Here is an 18,315-nt window from a genome sequence, read left to right on the forward strand (position 1 = left end):
AGGAGGATAGAGTTATGGTCATATTTGCCAAATGGAGGGAGAGCTTTGTACGCGTGTCTGTGTGTAGAGTAAAGGTGGTCTAGAATTTTTTCCCCTCTGGTTGCACATTTAACATGCTGATAGAAATTAGGGAAACTGAATTAATTTTCCCTGCATTAAAGTCCCCGGCCACTAGGAGCGCCGCCTCTGGATGAACGCTTTTCTGTTTGCTTATGGTGGAATACAGCTCATTTAGTGTGGTTTTAGTGCCAGCCTCGGTCTGTGGTGGTATGTAAACAGCTATGAAAAAAACAGATGAAAACTCTTTATCATGCATGAGATACTCTACCTCAGGCGAGCAAAACCTTGAGACTTCATTAGATATTGTGCACCAGCTATTGTTTACAAATGACAAATGTCTTACCAGAGGCTGCTGTTCTGTCCTGACGATAGTGTATAACATAGACCTCCGCCCCGTGTCTTACCAGAGGCTGCTGTTCTATCCTGCCTATAGAGTGTATAACATAGACCTCCGCCCCGTGTCTTACCAGAGGCTGCTGTTCTGTCCTGACGATAGTGTATAACATAGACCTCCGCCCCGTGTCTTACCAGAGGCTGCTGTTCTGTCCTGCCTATAGAGTGTATAACATAGACCTCCGCCCCGTGTCTTACCAGAGGCTGCTGTTCTGTCCTGCCTATAGAGTGTATAACATAGACCTCCGCCCCGTGTCTTACCAGAGGCTGCTGTTCTGTCCTGCCTATAGAGTGTATAACATAGACCTCCGCCCCGTGTCTTACCAGAGGCTGCTGTTCTGTCCTGCCTATAGAGTGTATAACATAGACCTCCGCCCGTTTCTTACCAGAGGCTGCTGTTCTGTCCTGCCTATAGAGTGTATAACATAGACCTCCGCCCCGTGTCTTACCAGAGGCTGCTGTTCTGTCCTGCCTATAGAGTGTATAACATAGACCTCCGCCCGTGTCTTACCAGAGGCTGCTGTTCTATCCTGCCTATAGAGTGTATAACATAGACCTCCGCCCCGTGTCTTACCAGAGGCTGCTGTTCTGTCCTGACAATAGAGTGTATAACATAGACCTCCGCCCCGTTTCTTACCAGAGGCTGCTGTTCTATCCTGCCTATAGAGTGTATAACATAGACCTCCGCCCGTGTCTTACCAGAGGCTGCTGTTCTGTCCTGACGATAGTGTATAACATAGACCTCCGCCCCGTGTCTTACCAGAGGCTGCTGTTCTGTCCTGACGATAGTGTATAACCCGCCAGTTGTATGTTCTTAATATCGCCGTTCAGCCACGACTCTGTGAAACATAAGATATTACAGTTATAAATGTCCTGTAGGTAAGATGTATGTGTTTTCAGTTTGTTAGATTTATTTTCCCAGCGATTGAACGTTAGCTAGCAGGATGGAAGGCAAGGGCAGATTAGCCACTCGTCGCCTGATCCTCACAAGGCACCCTGATCTCTTTCCGCAAAACCTCCATTTCCTTTTCCAGCGAATCACCGGGATCTGGGCCTGGTCGGGTGCCTGTAATAGTATATAAAATCAAATCAAATGTATTTATAAAGCCCTTCTTACATCAGCTGATGTCACAAAGTGATGTCACAAACCCAGCCTAAAACCCCAAACAGCAAGCAATGCAGGTGTAGAAGGTGGTAAGGAAAAACTCCCTAGAAAGGCCAGAACCTAGAGGAACCAGGCTATGAAGGGTGGTTAGTCCTCATAGACACCCTCTTGTTGTTGTTGCATAGGTTTTGGCTCCCTGGGTCTAATGACGTCAGTGTTGGTGTGTCCTGATGGGAAGACCATTGAGGCAGAGGCAGCCCACGGCACTGTGACACGGCACTACCGCCAACACCAGAGGGTAAGGAACCTCTAACCCTAATTCTATCCCTGACTCACGCCACGGTAACCAGCAACTGAGCATTAGGACCTTTCCACGCTGGTGGGAAATTCAATCTAATTGCTAATGCTAATGCTGCTGCATAGCCAGTAACTGTTACAAATATCGTCTCCTCTTGTAGGGTAGATCACCATGTCACTGTTAAAACTATCCTCCTGTATGGTAGAGCTACCAGAACCATTTCACTAGGCATGTTTATACCTGGTTCTAACATCAATTGTTTGTCCTGATCTTGTCCTCATTCTGATTGTACCCACATTTTTAGATGATAAAAGAATATATACAGTACCAGTCAACAGTTTGGACACCGACTCATTCAAGGGTTTTCTTTATTTGGACTATTTTCTACATTGTAGAATAATAGTGAAGACATCAACACTATGAAATAACACATAAGGCACAGGTTGACTACTGTGAAGAATCTGAAATACAAAATATATTTTGATTTATTTATCACTTTTCTGGTCACTACATGATTCCATGTGTTATTTCATAGTTTCACTATTATTCTACAATGTAGAAAATTGTACAAATAAAGAAAAGCCCTTGAATGGGTTGATGTCCAAACTTTTGACTGGTACTGTATATATTTAGATATATATTATTATATTATAACCCTAACCCTGTATATATTTATATATATTATTCTATTATAACCCTAACCCTGTATATATTTAGATATATATTATTCTATTATAACCCTAACCCTGTATATATTTAGATATATATTATTCTATTATAACCCTAACCCTAACCCTGTATATATTTAGATATATATTATTCTATTATAACCCTAACCCTGTATATATTTAGATATATATTATTCTATTATAACCCTAACCCTGTATATATTTAGATATATATTATTCTATTATAACCCTAACCCTAACCCTGTATATATTTAGATATATATTATTCTATTATAACCCTAACCCTGTATATATTTAGATATATATTATTCTATTATAACCCTAACCCTGTATATTTAGATATATATTATTCTATTATAACCCTAACCCTGTATATATTTAGATATATATTATTCTATTATAACCCTAACCCTGTATATATTTAGATATATATTATTCTATTATAACCCTAACCCTAACCCTGTATATATTTAGATATATATTATTCTATTATAACCCTAACCCTGTATATATTTAGATATATATTATTCTATTATAACCCTAACCCTGTATATATTTAGATATATATTATTCTATTATAACCCTAACCCTGTATATATTTAGATATATATTATTCTATTATAACCCTAACCCTGTATATATTTAGATATATATTATTCTATTATAACCCTAACCCTGTATATATTTAGATATATATTATTCTATTATAACCCCCTAACCCTGTATATATTTAGATATATATTATTCTATTATAACCCTAACCCTGTATATATTTAGATTTAGATAACCCTATATTTTAGATTATATTATTCTATTATAACCCTAACCCTGTATATATTTAGATATATATTATTCTATTATAACCCTAACCCTAACCCTGTATATATTTAGATATATATTATTCTATTATAACCCTAACCCTGTATATATTTAGATATATATTATTCTATTATAACCCTAACCCTGTATATATTTAGATATATATTATTCTATTATAACCCTAACCCTATATATATATTATTCTATTATAACCCTAACCCTGTATATATTTAGATATATATTATTCTATTATAACCCTAACCCTGTATATATTTAGATATATATTATTCTATTATAACCCTAACCCTGTATATATTTAGATATATATTATTCTTTATAACTAACCCTTATATATTTAGATATATATTATTCTATTATAACCCTAACCCTGTATATATTTAGATATATATTATTCTATTATAACCCTAACCCTGTATATATTTAGATATATATTATTCTATTATAACCCTAACCCTGTATATATTTAGATATATATTATTCTATTATAACCCTAACCCTAACCCTGTATATATTTAGATATATATTATTCTATTATAACCCTAACCCTGTATATATTTAGATATATATTATTCTATTATAACCCTAACCCTAACCCTGTATATATTTAGATATATATTATTCTATTATAACCCTAACCCTGTATATATTTAGATATATATTATTCTATTATAACCCTAACCCTGTATATATTTAGATATATATTATTCTATTATAACCCTAACCCTAACCCTGTATATATTTAGATATATATTATTCTATTATAACCCTAACCCTGTATATATTTAGATATATATTATTCTATTATAACCCTAACCCTGTATATATTTAGATATATATTATTCTATTATAACCCTAACCCTAACCCTGTATATATTTAGATATATATTATTCTATTATAACCCTAACCCTGTATATATTTAGATATATATTATTCTATTATAACCCTAACCCTGTATATATTTAGATATATATTATTCTATTATAACCCTAACCCTAACCCTGTATATATTTAGATATATATTATTCTATTATAATAACCCTGTATATATTTAGATATATATTATTCTATTATAACCCTAACCCTGTATATATTTAGATATATATTATTCTATTATAACCCTAACCCTGTATATATTTAGATATATATTATTCTATTATAACCCTAACCCTGTATATATTTAGATATATATTATTCTATTATAACCCTAACCCTGTATATATTTAGATATATATTATTATATTATAACCTAACCCTGTATATATTTAGATATATATTATTCTATTATATTATAATAACCCCCTAACCCTGTATATATTTAGATATATATTATTCTATTATATTATTCCCTAACCCTGTATATATTTAGATATATATTATTATATTATAACCCTAACCCTGTATATATTTAGATATATATTATTCTATTATATTATTCTATTATAACCCTAACCCTGTATATATTTAGATATATATTATTCTATTATAACCCTAACCCTGTATATATTTAGATATATATTATTATATTATAACCCTAACCCTGTATATATTTAGATATATATTATTCTATTATATTATTCTATTATAACCCTAACCCTGTATATATTTAGATATATATTATTATATTATAACCCTAACCCTGTATATATTTAGATATATATTATTCTATTATAACCCTAACCCTAACCCTGTATATATTTAGATATATATTATTCTATTATAACCCTAACCCTGTATATATTTAGATATATATTATTCTATTATAACCCTAACCCTGTATATATTTAGATATATATTATTCTATTATAACCCTAACCCTGTATATATTTAGATATATATTATTCTATTATAACCCTAACCCTGTATATATTTAGATATATATTATTCTATTATAACCCTAACCCTGTATATATTTAGATATATATTATTCTATTATAACCCTAACCCTAACCCTGTATATATTTAGATATATATTATTATTCTATATAACCCTAACCCTGTATATATTTAGATATATATTATTCTATTATAACCCTAACCCTGTATATATTTAGATATATATTATTCTATTATAACCCTAACCCTAACCCTGTATATATTTAGATATATATTATTCTATTATAACCCTAACCCTGTATATATTTAGATATATATTATTCTATTATAACCCTAACCCTAACCCTGTATATATTTAGATATATATTATTCTATTATAACCCTAACCCTAACCCTGTATATATTTAGATATATATTATTCTATTATATTGTAAAATGGGCAGGATCAGGATTGTTGTGACTTTACTTTAATTATTCTATTGCCGGTTATTTATCTAATCAACTATGTTTAATTGTTACCCGAATAAATTAAACATGTAACAATTAACTCATTAGGAATTTGAGGCACCATGAAAGCGGTTGTTTAAAATCTAAAGGGTTTACCTATCATAAACCAACGTATTAATCATAACCTCGTGTCATATCATCATTCTGAACAGTCGTAACCTGCATCTGCAAAAAACCCAGCCTTACTTATGATTCAGTACTACACAAATTGGTTTAATAATTTATTTACTAGCTAACTAAATGATAACACAGGATAAACACACACACTTAATAATGTATTAGGAACAGGTCCCTAGCGTATTGACACAACTTGTTACAAAGGAGATGGAGAGGGGGAGAGAGAGAGACACTTATCGTTGATACATTAGAGCAGGGGTGTCAAAGTCAAATGGACGGAGGGCCAAATAAAAAATTTAGCTACAAGCCGAGGGCCGGACTGTTCGAATGTTCATTGAAAATTTTTTAAATGACGCATATAGTCTAGTGAACCTAATTGAACCTACTGAAAACCTAACAAATATATTCCAATATGATCAGATAAATAAAGCAATATTTTCTTATGGCTCTGTCAGTAATCTTTAATTTTCAACAGACACAAAAGACAAATTTCCTTTATATAAAAATCCCCATAACATGAACATTAAATGAAAGAAACCGGTATTCAAGGCACCATCAGTAGCCTATATTTTCTATTTTAGCAAAAGTGGGCTAAATTTACTTCAAAGAAAAAAACAATAATAGCAATTTTCTATCATCCACTCAACTGAAATATTTTTAAAATATGATTGGATTGAAATACAATAAAATAAAGTGCAAAAATCTATTAATCAAAAACAACACTTTGTTTAAGGAGAAGTAACATGCAGTGAAAACAAATATTAAACTTTAACTTTTAAACTTGAACTGAGTAAAAACTCTAAATATGTGATTGCACAGTAATGTTCACTTGTTTGAGGTTGAGGGTGATACTTGGTGGTGTCCCATCTTTTCCACAAGTTCATCAATGTTCGGGGTAAGGCTCTGAGCTGAGGAAATCCTCAGAATTGAGTGGAGGTGTTCAGCAGTAAGTCGACTTCTGTGTGATGTTTTGTTCAAGTTCATCAAAGAAAACAGTTGTTCACACAGGTATGTGCTGCCAAACATAGACAACGTTTGAGCAGCCTGGATGCGCAGCTGGGGCATTGTGTCGGGAGGAAACGGGCGAACTCCGCAGCACCCACTGCCGCATATTTTGCCCTCAGTGCATCATTGCATTGGAGGTCAATCAACTCCATTTGGAGGTTTGGTGGTGAGCTTTCCACGTCAACAGCAAATGGGTTACCGAGCAGTTCCAACCTGCTTTTTGTGCTTCAAAGTCAGCAAATTGGAGTCAGCGGCAAGATACCTATTTTATCAGCCAACTGTGCGCTCGGGACACTGTAATTCTCTTTCATGGTCTGGCAGCTGGGAAAGTGGCTCAAATTTTCTTTCCGCATCTGGTCTCCCACAGAGTCAGTTTGGTTTTAAATGCCTTCACTGTACTGTACATATCAGAGATGACACGATCCCGACCCTGCAGCTGCAAGTTCATTGCATTCAGATGACTCGTAATGTCACACAGAAAAGCCATTTCACACAGAAACTTCGTCTCGGAGTTGTGTTGTGTCTTTCCCTTTGCTGTCCAAGAACAGACAAATCTCCTCACGAAGCTCGAAACATCTTTGAAGCACCTTTCCCTGGCTTAGCCATCGCACCTCTGTGTGATAAGGCAAATCACCATGGTTTCTAACTCCGTCAGAAATGCCTTGAACTGGCGGTGATTCAAACCTTTGGCTCTGATAAAGTTAACTGTGCGCGTGATGATGCTCATTACATGCTCCATTTTCAAGGCTTTACCGGCTTCCTGGTGTATGATACAATGATAAGCTGTCAGCTCACCTGTCGCGTTTTCCTCTTGCATCTTTTCCCGTATCTTCTCCACCAGTCCGCTCCTGTGTCCACACATCGCAGGTGCTCCGTCGGTTGTCAAACCCACGAGTTTTTCCCAACTCCATCTCATTTACACATCTTGACACCTCTTCATACAAATCATGCCCCGTAGTTGTGCCATGCATAGGACGTAAAGCCAAAACTCCTCTGTCACGCTTAGGCTGGAGTCCACTCCGCGGATGAAAATTGACAACTGGGCAATGTCAGAAATGTCGGTGCTCTCATCCACAGCCAAGGAATATGCAATGAAATCTTTTCCCTTTTTCACAAGCTGCTCTTTTAGATTGATGGACAACTGGTCTACTCTCTCGGCAATGGTGTTTCTGCTCAGACTCACATTTAAAAAGAGTTGCCTTTTTTCTGGGCAAACTTCGTCACAAACTTTAATCATGCAGTTTTTGATGAAATCCCCCTCCGTAAATGGCCGGGCTGATTTAGCGATCTCTTCTGCCAAAATAAAACTGGCCTTGACAGCAGCCTGGCCTTGTGATTTGGCTTTTTTGAACAGAGCCTGTCAGGCCTCGTTTTAATTCCTCTGCCTTTTGTAGCCTTTGTTCCATGTCCATATTCTTGTTTTTGTCCGCGTGTTTCGTTTCATAATGTCGTCTCAGATTATACTCTTTCAGTACACTTTCTCCACACAGAAGACACACAGGTTTTCCAGCTACCTCCGTGAACAAATACTCCGACTCCCACCTTGTTTGAAATCCCCGGTTCTCAGTGTCCACCTTCCGTTTTGCCATTTTTGATGGGTATCTGAAAGTTAATTTTACTGTGATGCTGACAACTGCTGTGCCAATAAATATTGAAATGAAGCAGCCTACTGCTCGGTGCGTCATTGCATTGTGGGAAATGTAGTATTGGTGCGTGTAAAAGATCTGCGGGCTGCCGGCTTGCTGCGGTCTGCGGGCCGGTTCTAATAATAAATCAAGATCATCCCAGGGGCCGTAAAAAACCTTCTCGCGGGCCGGATGTGGCCCGTTGATACATATGTGCATTAGAGGATCTACTCTCACAGTAATCATATACTTTGGGTGAGGGTAACCCTAACCCGTTGATACATTGGAGGATTTACTCTCACAGTAATCATATACTTTGGGTTAGGGTAACCCTAACCCGTTGATACATTGGAGGAACTACTCTCACAGTCATCATATACTTTGGGTTAGGGTAACCCTAACCCGTTGATACATTGGAGGATTTACTCTCACAGTAATCATATACTTTGGGTTAGGGTAAACCTAACCCGTTGATACATTGGAGGATCTACTCTCACAGTAATCATATACTTTGGGTGAGGGTAACCCTAACCCGTTGATACATTGGAGGAACTACTCTCACAGTAATCATATACTTTGGGTTAGGCTAACCCTAACCCGTTGATATATTGGAGGAACTACTCTCACAGTCATCATATACTTTGGGTTAGGGTAACCCTAACCCGTTGATACATTGGAGGAACTACTCTCACAGTCATCATATACTTTGGGTTAGGCTAACCCTAACCCGTTGATATATTGGAGGAACTACTCTCACAGTCATCATATACTTTGGGTTAGGGTAACCCTAACCCTAACCCGTTGATACATTGGAGGAACTACTCTCACAGTAATCATATACTTTGGGTTAGGCTAAACCTAACCCGTTGATACATTGGAGGATCTACTCTCACAGTCATCATATACTTTGGGTTAGGGTAACCCTAACCCTAACCCGTTGATACATTGGAGGAACTACTCTCACAGTAATCATATACTTTGGGTTAGGCTAACCCTAACCCGTTGATACATTGGAGGATCTACTCTCACAGTCATCATATACTTTGGGTTAGGGTAACCCTAACCCTAACCCGTTGATACATTGGAGGATCTACTCTCACAGTAATCATATACTTTGGGTGAGGGTAACCCTAACCCGTTGATACATTGGAGGAACTACTCTCACAGTAATCATATACTTTGGGTTAGGGTAACCCTAACCCTAACCCATTGATACATTGGAGGATCTACTCTCCCAGTAATCATATACTTTGGGTGAGGGTAACCCTAACCCGTTGATACATTGGAGGAACTACTCTCACAGTAATCATATACTTTGGGTTAGGCTAACCCTAACCCGTTGATATATTGGAGGAACTACTCTCACAGTCATCATATACTTTGGGTTAGGGTAACCCTAACCCTAACCCGTTGATACATTGGAGGATCTACTCTCACAGTAATCATATACTTTGCACATGAACCGCTGCCCATTTGGAGTAAGAAAGCGTTCATGTTTTTATGTGTAAATTCCTTAGTTTGCCATGGATCTATGTCAGAACCAGGTCCTTCAGGAAGGTGATTACCAGGAAGGTTGTTGAGCCTTTCCGAGCCACCCGGTTGAAGGCTCTGATTGTCCAAGAGGGTTCACCCGTCTCTTCCACTTCCCCAGTGACTTGTAAGGCTCTGATATTTTTCCACTGTTGATATTTTCTGCCCAGTGACTTGTAAGGCTCTGATTGTCCAAGAGGGTTCACCCGTCTCTTCCACTGTTGATATTTTCTGCCCAGTGACTTGTAAGGCTCTGATTGTCCAAGAGGGTTCAGTGACCCTCTGTTGTCTGATATTTTCTGCCCAGTGACTTGTAAGGCTCTGATTGTCAGTGACTTTGATATTTTCTGCCCAGTGACTTGTAAGGCTGATTGTCCAAGAGGGTTCACCCGTCTCTTCCACTGTTGATATTTTCTGCCCAGTGACTTGTAAGGCTCTGATTGTCCAAGAGGGTTCACCCGTTCTTCCACTGTTGATATTTTCTGCCCAGTGACTCTTCCAAGAGGGTTCACCCGTGTTGATATTTTCTGCCCAGTGACTTGTAAGGCTCTGATTGTCCAAGAGGGTTCACCCCCAGTCTCTTCCACTGTTGATATTTTCTGCCCAGTGACTTGTAAGGCTCTGATTGTCCAAGAGGGTTCACCCGTCTCTTCCACTGTTGATATTTTCTGCCCAGTGACTTGTAAGGCTCTGATTGTCCAAGAGGGTTCACCCGTCTCTTCCACTGTTGATATTTTCTGCCCAGTGACTTGTAAGGCTCTGATTGTCCAAGAGGGTTCACCCGTCTCTTCCACTGTTGATATTTTCTGCCCAGTGACTTGTAAGGCTTCACCCGTGATTGTGACTGATTCACCCGTCTCTTCCACTGTTGATATTTTCTGCCCAGTGACTTGTAAGGCTCTGATTGTCCAAGAGGGTTCACCCGTCTCTTCCACTGTTGATATTTTCTGCCCAGTGACTTGTAAGGCTCTGATTGTCCAAGAGGGTTCACCCGTCTCTTCCACTGTTGATATTTTCTGCCCAGTGACTTGTCGTGTCGTCCTGAACAAATACAGAGTTGATTCTCCTTCCATTCGCTCTGGAAGCTGCTTCTTTGAAGATAGGCTAGCCAGCCTTGTTGATGGTTCACAAGGGTGATGAGAGTAGTAGAATACGACAGTTTGAAGAGAAATAGAATGGTCCCACTTAAATGTGCTTCTCTAGATACTTTACTTAGGACAGCTAATCAGCCGTACCAGTCATTATCCGTGAGCTTCTCGCCTCCTCTCGCATCTACCTCGTTGATATTCAGAGTTGGACCACTTTGGACGTCAGCTGCAACTACACGCCTCTCTGGTCTAAATGTTCATTTCATTACCAATAATTTTATGTACTTTCTGGTCAAAAGGGACAGTTCCGTCAGACTGACACACTCGCTGACCTCACTCGGGCGTGGCTACTTACTGTGCAAAGTTTATAGGAGACAAATGATCTCTTATGGCTCCTAAAATCACATTAATATCTTAACATAAATACTTTCATCATTGTTCACAATGTAAAGGATGGAGATTTCGTAAATGAAGTGTATATACTTTTGAAGTTACAGTATTTCTTATGACATCACAAAATAACAACCCATATAACATTAGTTTTCTATAGCTCGCCTCTGACCATTCTCCACATTCTTTGTTAAAGTTTCAGTGGGAAAAGTCTCTGTGTTGAACATTCCTGTGTGAATTTGGAGAGGGATGTTCTCTCCCTTAATTTACAATTGGGCGTGAGGTGTCAACCCCCCAGCAGCCCCCCCCCCTCTCTGTGGGTGAGAGGGTCTGATTTCTGTCATCCATTGCCAAGCTGATCTGATCCAGTCGGATCCTCACAGGACAGTCATGACAGGACGAAGGATGCATGTTAGCCGCAGATAAAAACAGGGCACTGTCCTCTCTCATCCTGTAGGGCCGACCCACCAGCACCAACCCCATCGCCAGTATCTTTGCCTGGACCAGAGGGCTGGAACACCGAGGGAAACTGGATGGAAACCCAGACCTCATCAGGTAATAACTACTAAAACGCTTACCTGTAATATCTCAATAACTTCTAAAACCATGTAATATCTCAATAACTACTAAAACCTGTAATATCTCAATAACTACTAAAACCCTGACCTGTAATATCTCAATAACTACTAAAACCCTGTAATATCTCAATAACTACTAAAACCCTGTGATATCTCAATAACTACTAAAACACTTACCTGTAATATCTCAATAACTTCTAAAACCATGTAATATCTCAATAACTACTAAAACCATGTAATATCTCAATAACTACTAAAACCCTGACCTGTAATATCTCAATAACTACTAAAACCTGTAATATCTCAATAACTACTAAAACCCTGTAATATCTCAATAACTACTAAAACCCTGTAATATCTCAATAACTACTAAAACCCTGTAATATCTCACTAACTACTAAAACCATGTAATATCTCACTAACTACTAAAACCCTCAATAACTACTAAAACCCTGTAATATCTCAATAACTACTAAAACCATGTAATATCTCAATAACTACTAAAACCATGTAATATCTCAATAACTACTAAAACCCTGTAATATCTCAATAACTACTAAAACCATGTAATATCTCAATAACTACTAAAACCATGTAATATCTCAATAACTACTAAAACCATGTAATATCTCAATAACTACTAAAACCATGTAATATCTCAATAACTACTAAAACCCTGACCTGTAATATCTCAATAACTACTAAAACCCTGTAATATCTCAATAACTACTAAACCCTGTAATATCTCAATAACTACTAAAACCTGTAATATCTCAATAACTACTAAAACCATGTAATATCTCAATAACTACTAAAACCATGTAATATCTCAATAACTACTAAAACCCTGACCTGTAATATCTCAATAACTACTAAAACCCTGTAATATCTCAATAACTACTAAAACCCTGACCTGTAATATCTCAATAACTACTAAAACCCTGTAATATCTCAATAACTACTAAAACCCTGTAATATCTCAATAACTACTAAAACCCTGTAATATCTCAATAACTACTAAAACCATGTAATATCTCAATAACTACTAAAACCATGTAATATCTCAATAACTACTAAAACCTGTAATATCTCAATAACTACTAAAACCATGTAATATCTCAATAACTACTAAAACCATGTAATATCTCAATAACTACTAAAACCTGTAATATCTCAATAACTACTAAAACCATGTAATATCTCAATAACTACTAAAACCCTGTGATATCTCAATAACTACTAAAACACTTACCTGTAATATCTCAATAACTACTAAAACCCTGTAATATCTCAATAACTACTAAAACCCTGTAATATCTCAATAACTACTAAAACCCTGTAATATCTCACTAACTACTAAAACCATGTAATATCTCAATAACTACTAAAACCTGTAATATCTCAATAACTACTAAAACCTGTAATATCTCAATAACTACTAAAACCAATATGTTCCGGGATTCTTCCAATGGCATTGAGGAGTACACCACATCAGTCACTGGCTTCATCAATAAGTGCATTGATGATGTTGTGACCGTACATACATACCCCAACCAGAAGCCATGTATTACAGGCAACATCCTGACTAAGCTAAAGAGTAGAGCTGCCACTTTGAAGGAGTGGGACTCTAACCCGGGCGCTTATAAGAAATCCCGTTATGCCCTCCGACGAACCATTAAACAGGCAAAGCATCAATACAGGACTAAGATCGAATCGTACTACACTGGCCCCGACTTTCATAGAATGTGGCAGGGCTTGCAAACTATTACAGACTACAAAGGGAAGCACAGCCACGAGCTGCCTAGTGACACAAGCCTACCTGACGAGCTAAATTACTTCTATGCTTGCTTCGAGAATAGCAACACTGAAGCATGCATGAAAGCATCAGCTGTTCCGGATGACTGTACATCACATCAGCTACGCTCTCATCATTCACAAGGCCAGGGCGTGTACATTCACATTACCAGGACATGTATTCCGAGCATACACTGACCAACTGGCAAGTGTCTTCACTGACATTTTCCACCTGTCCCTGACTGAGTCTGTAATACCAACATGTTTCAAGCACACGACCATAGTCCCTTTGCCCAAGAACACTCAAGTAACCTGCCTAAATGACTACCGACCCGTAGCACTCACGTCTGTAGCTTGGAAAGGCTGGTCATGGTCACATCAACACCATTATCCCAGAAACCCTAGACCCACTCCAATTTTCATACCGCCCCAACAGATCCACAGATGACGCAATCGCTATTTCATCTCCACACTGCCCTTTCCCACCTGGACAAAAGGAACACCTACGTGAGAATGCTATTAATTGACTACAACTCAGCGTTCAATACCATAGTGCCCTCACAGCTCATCACTAAGCTAAGGACCCTGGGACTAAACACCTCCCTCTGCAACTGGATCCTGGACTTCCTGACAGGCTGTCCCCAGGTGGTAAGGGTAGGTAACAACACATCTGCCACGCTGATCCTCAACACGGGGCCCCTCAGGGGTGTATACTTAGTCCCCTCCTGTACTCCCTGTTCACTCATGACCACACAGCTAGGCATGACTCCAACACCATCATTAAATTTGCTGATGACACATCAATGGTAGGCCTGATCACCGACAATGATGACACAGCCTATTGGGAGGTCAGAGACCTGACCGTGTGGTGCCAGGATAACAACCTCTCCCTCAACGTGATCAAGGCAAAGGAGATGATTGTGGACTACAGAAAAAGGAGGACCGAGCACACCCCCATTCTCATCGACGGGGCTGTAGTGGAGCAGGTTGAGAGCTTCAAGTTCCTTGGTGTCCACATCACCAACGAACTATCACACACCAAGACAGTTGTGAAGAGGGCACGACAAAAAGCCTATTCTCCCTCAGGAGACTAAAAAGATTTGGCATGGGTCTCCAGATCCTCAAAAAGTTCTACAGCGGCACCATCGAGAGTATCCTGACTGGTTGCATCACTGCCAGGTATGGCAACTGTGTATATCACTGGGGCCAAGCTTCCTGTCATCCAGGACCTCTATACCAGGCGGTGTCAGAGGAAGGCCCTAACAACTGCCAAAGACTCCAGCCACCCCAGTCATAGACTGTTCTCTCTGCTACCACACAGCGAGCGGTACCGGAGCACCAAGTCATAGACTGTTCTCTCTGCTACTGCACGACAAGTGGTACCGGAGCACCAAGTCTAGGTCCAAAATACTTCTTAGCAGCTTCTACCCCCAAGCCATAACACTCAAGAACATCTAATCAAATGGCTACCCAGACTATTTGCATTGCCTCCCCCACCCCTCTTTCACGCTGCTCCACTAACCGGTGCCACTGCACATTGACTCTGTACCGGTACCCCCAGTATATAACCACACAACTGTTATTTTACTGCTGCTCTTTAAGAATTTGTTATTTTTTGAATCTATTTTTTACTTAACACTTATTTTTCTTAAAACCGCATTGTTGGTTAATGGCTTGTAAAGTAAGCATTTCACCTGGTGTATTTGGCACATGTGACAAATAACATTTGATTTGATCAATAACTACTAAAACCTGTAATATACTTAACATGCTGTTGTCTCATTGACCCCTGTAGGTAACTAACCCTAACCCCTGTTGACCTGTAGGTTCTCCCAGACTCTGGAGAGGGTGTGTGTGGAGATCGTGGAGAGTGGTGTGATGACCAAGGACCTGGCTGGCTGCATCCACGGCCTGGCAAAGTGACTACATGCATATATACCACACTATACAGTACAGTCATGTCCTTAGTATAACCCTGGCCAAGTGACTACACTGGACAGTACAGTACAGTCATGTCCTTAGTATAACCCTGGCCAAGTAACTACACTAGACAGTACAGTACAGTCATGTCTTTAGTATAACCCTGGCCAAGTGACTACACTGGACAGTACAGTACAGTCATGTCCTTAGTATAACCCTGGCCAAGTAACTACACTAGACAGTACAGTACAGTCATGTCTTTAGTATAACCCTGGCCAAGTGACTACACTAGACAGTACAGTACAGTCATGTCTTTAGTATAACCCTGGCCAAGTGACTACACTAGACAGTACAGTACAGTCATGTCCTTAGTATAACCCTGGCCAAGTGACTACACTAGACAGTACAGTACAGTCATGTCCTTAGTATAACCCTGGCCAAGTGACTACACTAGACAGTACAGTACAGTCATGTCCTTAGTATAACCCTGGCCAAGTAACTACACTAGACAGTACAGTACAGTCATGTCCTTAGTATAACCCTGGCCAAGTGACTACACTAGACAGTACAGTACAGTCATGTCCTTAGTATAACCCTAGCCAAGTGACTACACTGGACAGTACAGTACAGTCATGTCCTTAGTATAACCCTGGCCAAGTAACTACACTAGACAGTACAGTACAGTCATGTCCTTAGTGGTAACCCTGGCCAAGTAACCCTGGCCAAGTAACTACACTGGACAGTACAGTACAGTCATGTCCTTAGTATAACCCTGGCCAAGTGACTACACTGGACAGTACAGTACAGTCATGTCCTTAGTATAACCCTGGCCAAGTGACTACACTAGACAGTACAGTACAGTCATGTCCTTAGTATAACCCTGGCCAAGTGACTACACTAGACAGTACAGTACAGTCATGTCCTTAGTATAACCCTGGCCAAGTGACTACACTAGACAGTACAGTACAGTCATGTCCTTAGTATAACCCTGGCCAAGTGACTACACTAGACAGTACAGTACAGTCATGTCCTTAGTATAACCCTGGCCAAGTGACTACACTAGACAGTACAGTACAGTCATGTCCTTAGTATAACCCTGGCCAAGTGACTACACTGGACAGTACAGTACAGTCATGTCCTTAGTATAACCCTGGCCAAGTGACTACACTAGACAGTACAGTACAGTCATGTCCTTAGTATAACCCTGGCCAAGTGACTACACTAGACAGTACAGTACAGTCATGTCCTTAGTATAACCCTGGCCAAGTGACTACACTAGACAGTACAGTACAGTCATGTCCTTAGTATAACCCTGGCCAAGTGACTACACTGGACAGTACAGTACAGTCATGTCCTTAGTATAACCCTGGCCAAGTGACTACACTAGACAGTACAGTACAGTCATGTCCTTAGTATAACCCTGGCCAAGTGACTACACTGGACAGTACAGTACAGTCATGTCCTTAGTATAACCCTGGCCAAGTGACTACACTGGACAGTACAGTACAGTCATGTCCTTAGTATAACCCTGGCCAAGTGACTACACTAGACAGTACAGTACAGTCATGTCCTTAGTATAACCCTGGCCAAGTGACTACACTGGACAGTACAGTACAGTCATGTCCTTAGTATAACCCTGGCCAAGTGACTACACTAGACAGTACAGTACAGTCATGTCCTTAGTATAACCCTGGCCAAGTGACTACACTGGACAGTACAGTACAGTCATGTCCTTAGTATAACCCTGGCCAAGTAACTACACTGGACAGTACAGTACAGTCATGTCCTTAGTATAACCCTGGCCAAGTGACTACACTAGACAGTACAGTACAGTCATGTACTGGTCCTTCTGTAGCTCAGTTGGTAGAGCATGGCGCTTGTAACGCCAGGGTAGTGGGTTCGATCCCCGGGACCACCCATACGTAGAATGTATGCACACATGACTGTAAGTCGTCATGTCCTTAGTATAACCCTGGCCAAGTGACTACACTAGACAGTACAATCCATTCATGTCCACAGTATAACCCCGGCCAACTTAAACCTATGATTCAATCAGATTGCGGGTTATATGCCAGTTTTAAAGCTGGAATCCGTTTTTTTCTGTTTGCGATATTACAACAGCAAAGAAGTTACTTCAAACAACCAATACTGTTTTTTTAGTCTCGGAGCTCCTTTAGGGTTAGGTCTCTCCTCCCTTAGGGTTAGGTCTCTCCTCTCCTCCGTTAGGGTTAGGTCTCTCCTCCGTTAGGGTTAGGTCTCTCCTCTCCTCCGTTAGGGTTAGGTCTCTCCTCTCCTCCGTTAGGGTTAGGTCTCTCCTCTCCTCCGTTAGGGTTAGGTCTCTCCTCTCCTCCGTTAGGGTTAGGTCTCTCCTCCGTTAGGGTTAGGTCTCTCCTCTCCTCCGTTAGGGTTAGGTCTCTCCTCTCCTCCGTTAGGGTTAGGTCTCTCCTCTCCTCCGTTAGGGTTAGGTCTCTCCTCTCCTCCGTTAGGGTTAGGTCTCTCCCGTCTCCTCCGTTAGGGTTAGGTCTCTCCTCTCTCCGTTAGG

At 39.4% G+C, this 18,315-nt stretch overlaps 1 protein-coding gene across 3 annotated transcripts in view; it reads left to right on the forward strand.

Annotated features, from left to right (window-relative positions):
- Window positions 1-18,315, forward strand: part of LOC124035432 (isocitrate dehydrogenase [NADP], mitochondrial-like) — an 84,755-nt gene that overhangs the window by 55,357 nt on the left and 11,083 nt on the right. For 2 of the 3 annotated variants that reach the window (XM_046348880.1, XM_046348879.1), the window contains exons 8-10: window positions 1,744-1,856; window positions 11,939-12,036; window positions 15,680-15,772. In XM_046348880.1, coding sequence (XP_046204836.1) covers window positions 1,744-1,856; window positions 11,939-12,036; window positions 15,680-15,772 — 304 coding nt within the window. The remainder of the gene's footprint in view (window positions 1-1,743; window positions 1,857-11,938; window positions 12,037-15,679; window positions 15,773-18,315) is intronic. The other variant, XR_006838734.1, reaches the window with a different exon arrangement.

Source organism: Oncorhynchus gorbuscha, linkage group LG05, assembly GCF_021184085.1.
Source record: "Oncorhynchus gorbuscha isolate QuinsamMale2020 ecotype Even-year linkage group LG05, OgorEven_v1.0, whole genome shotgun sequence".
NCBI classification, from domain to species: Eukaryota; Metazoa; Chordata; class Actinopteri; order Salmoniformes; family Salmonidae; genus Oncorhynchus; species Oncorhynchus gorbuscha.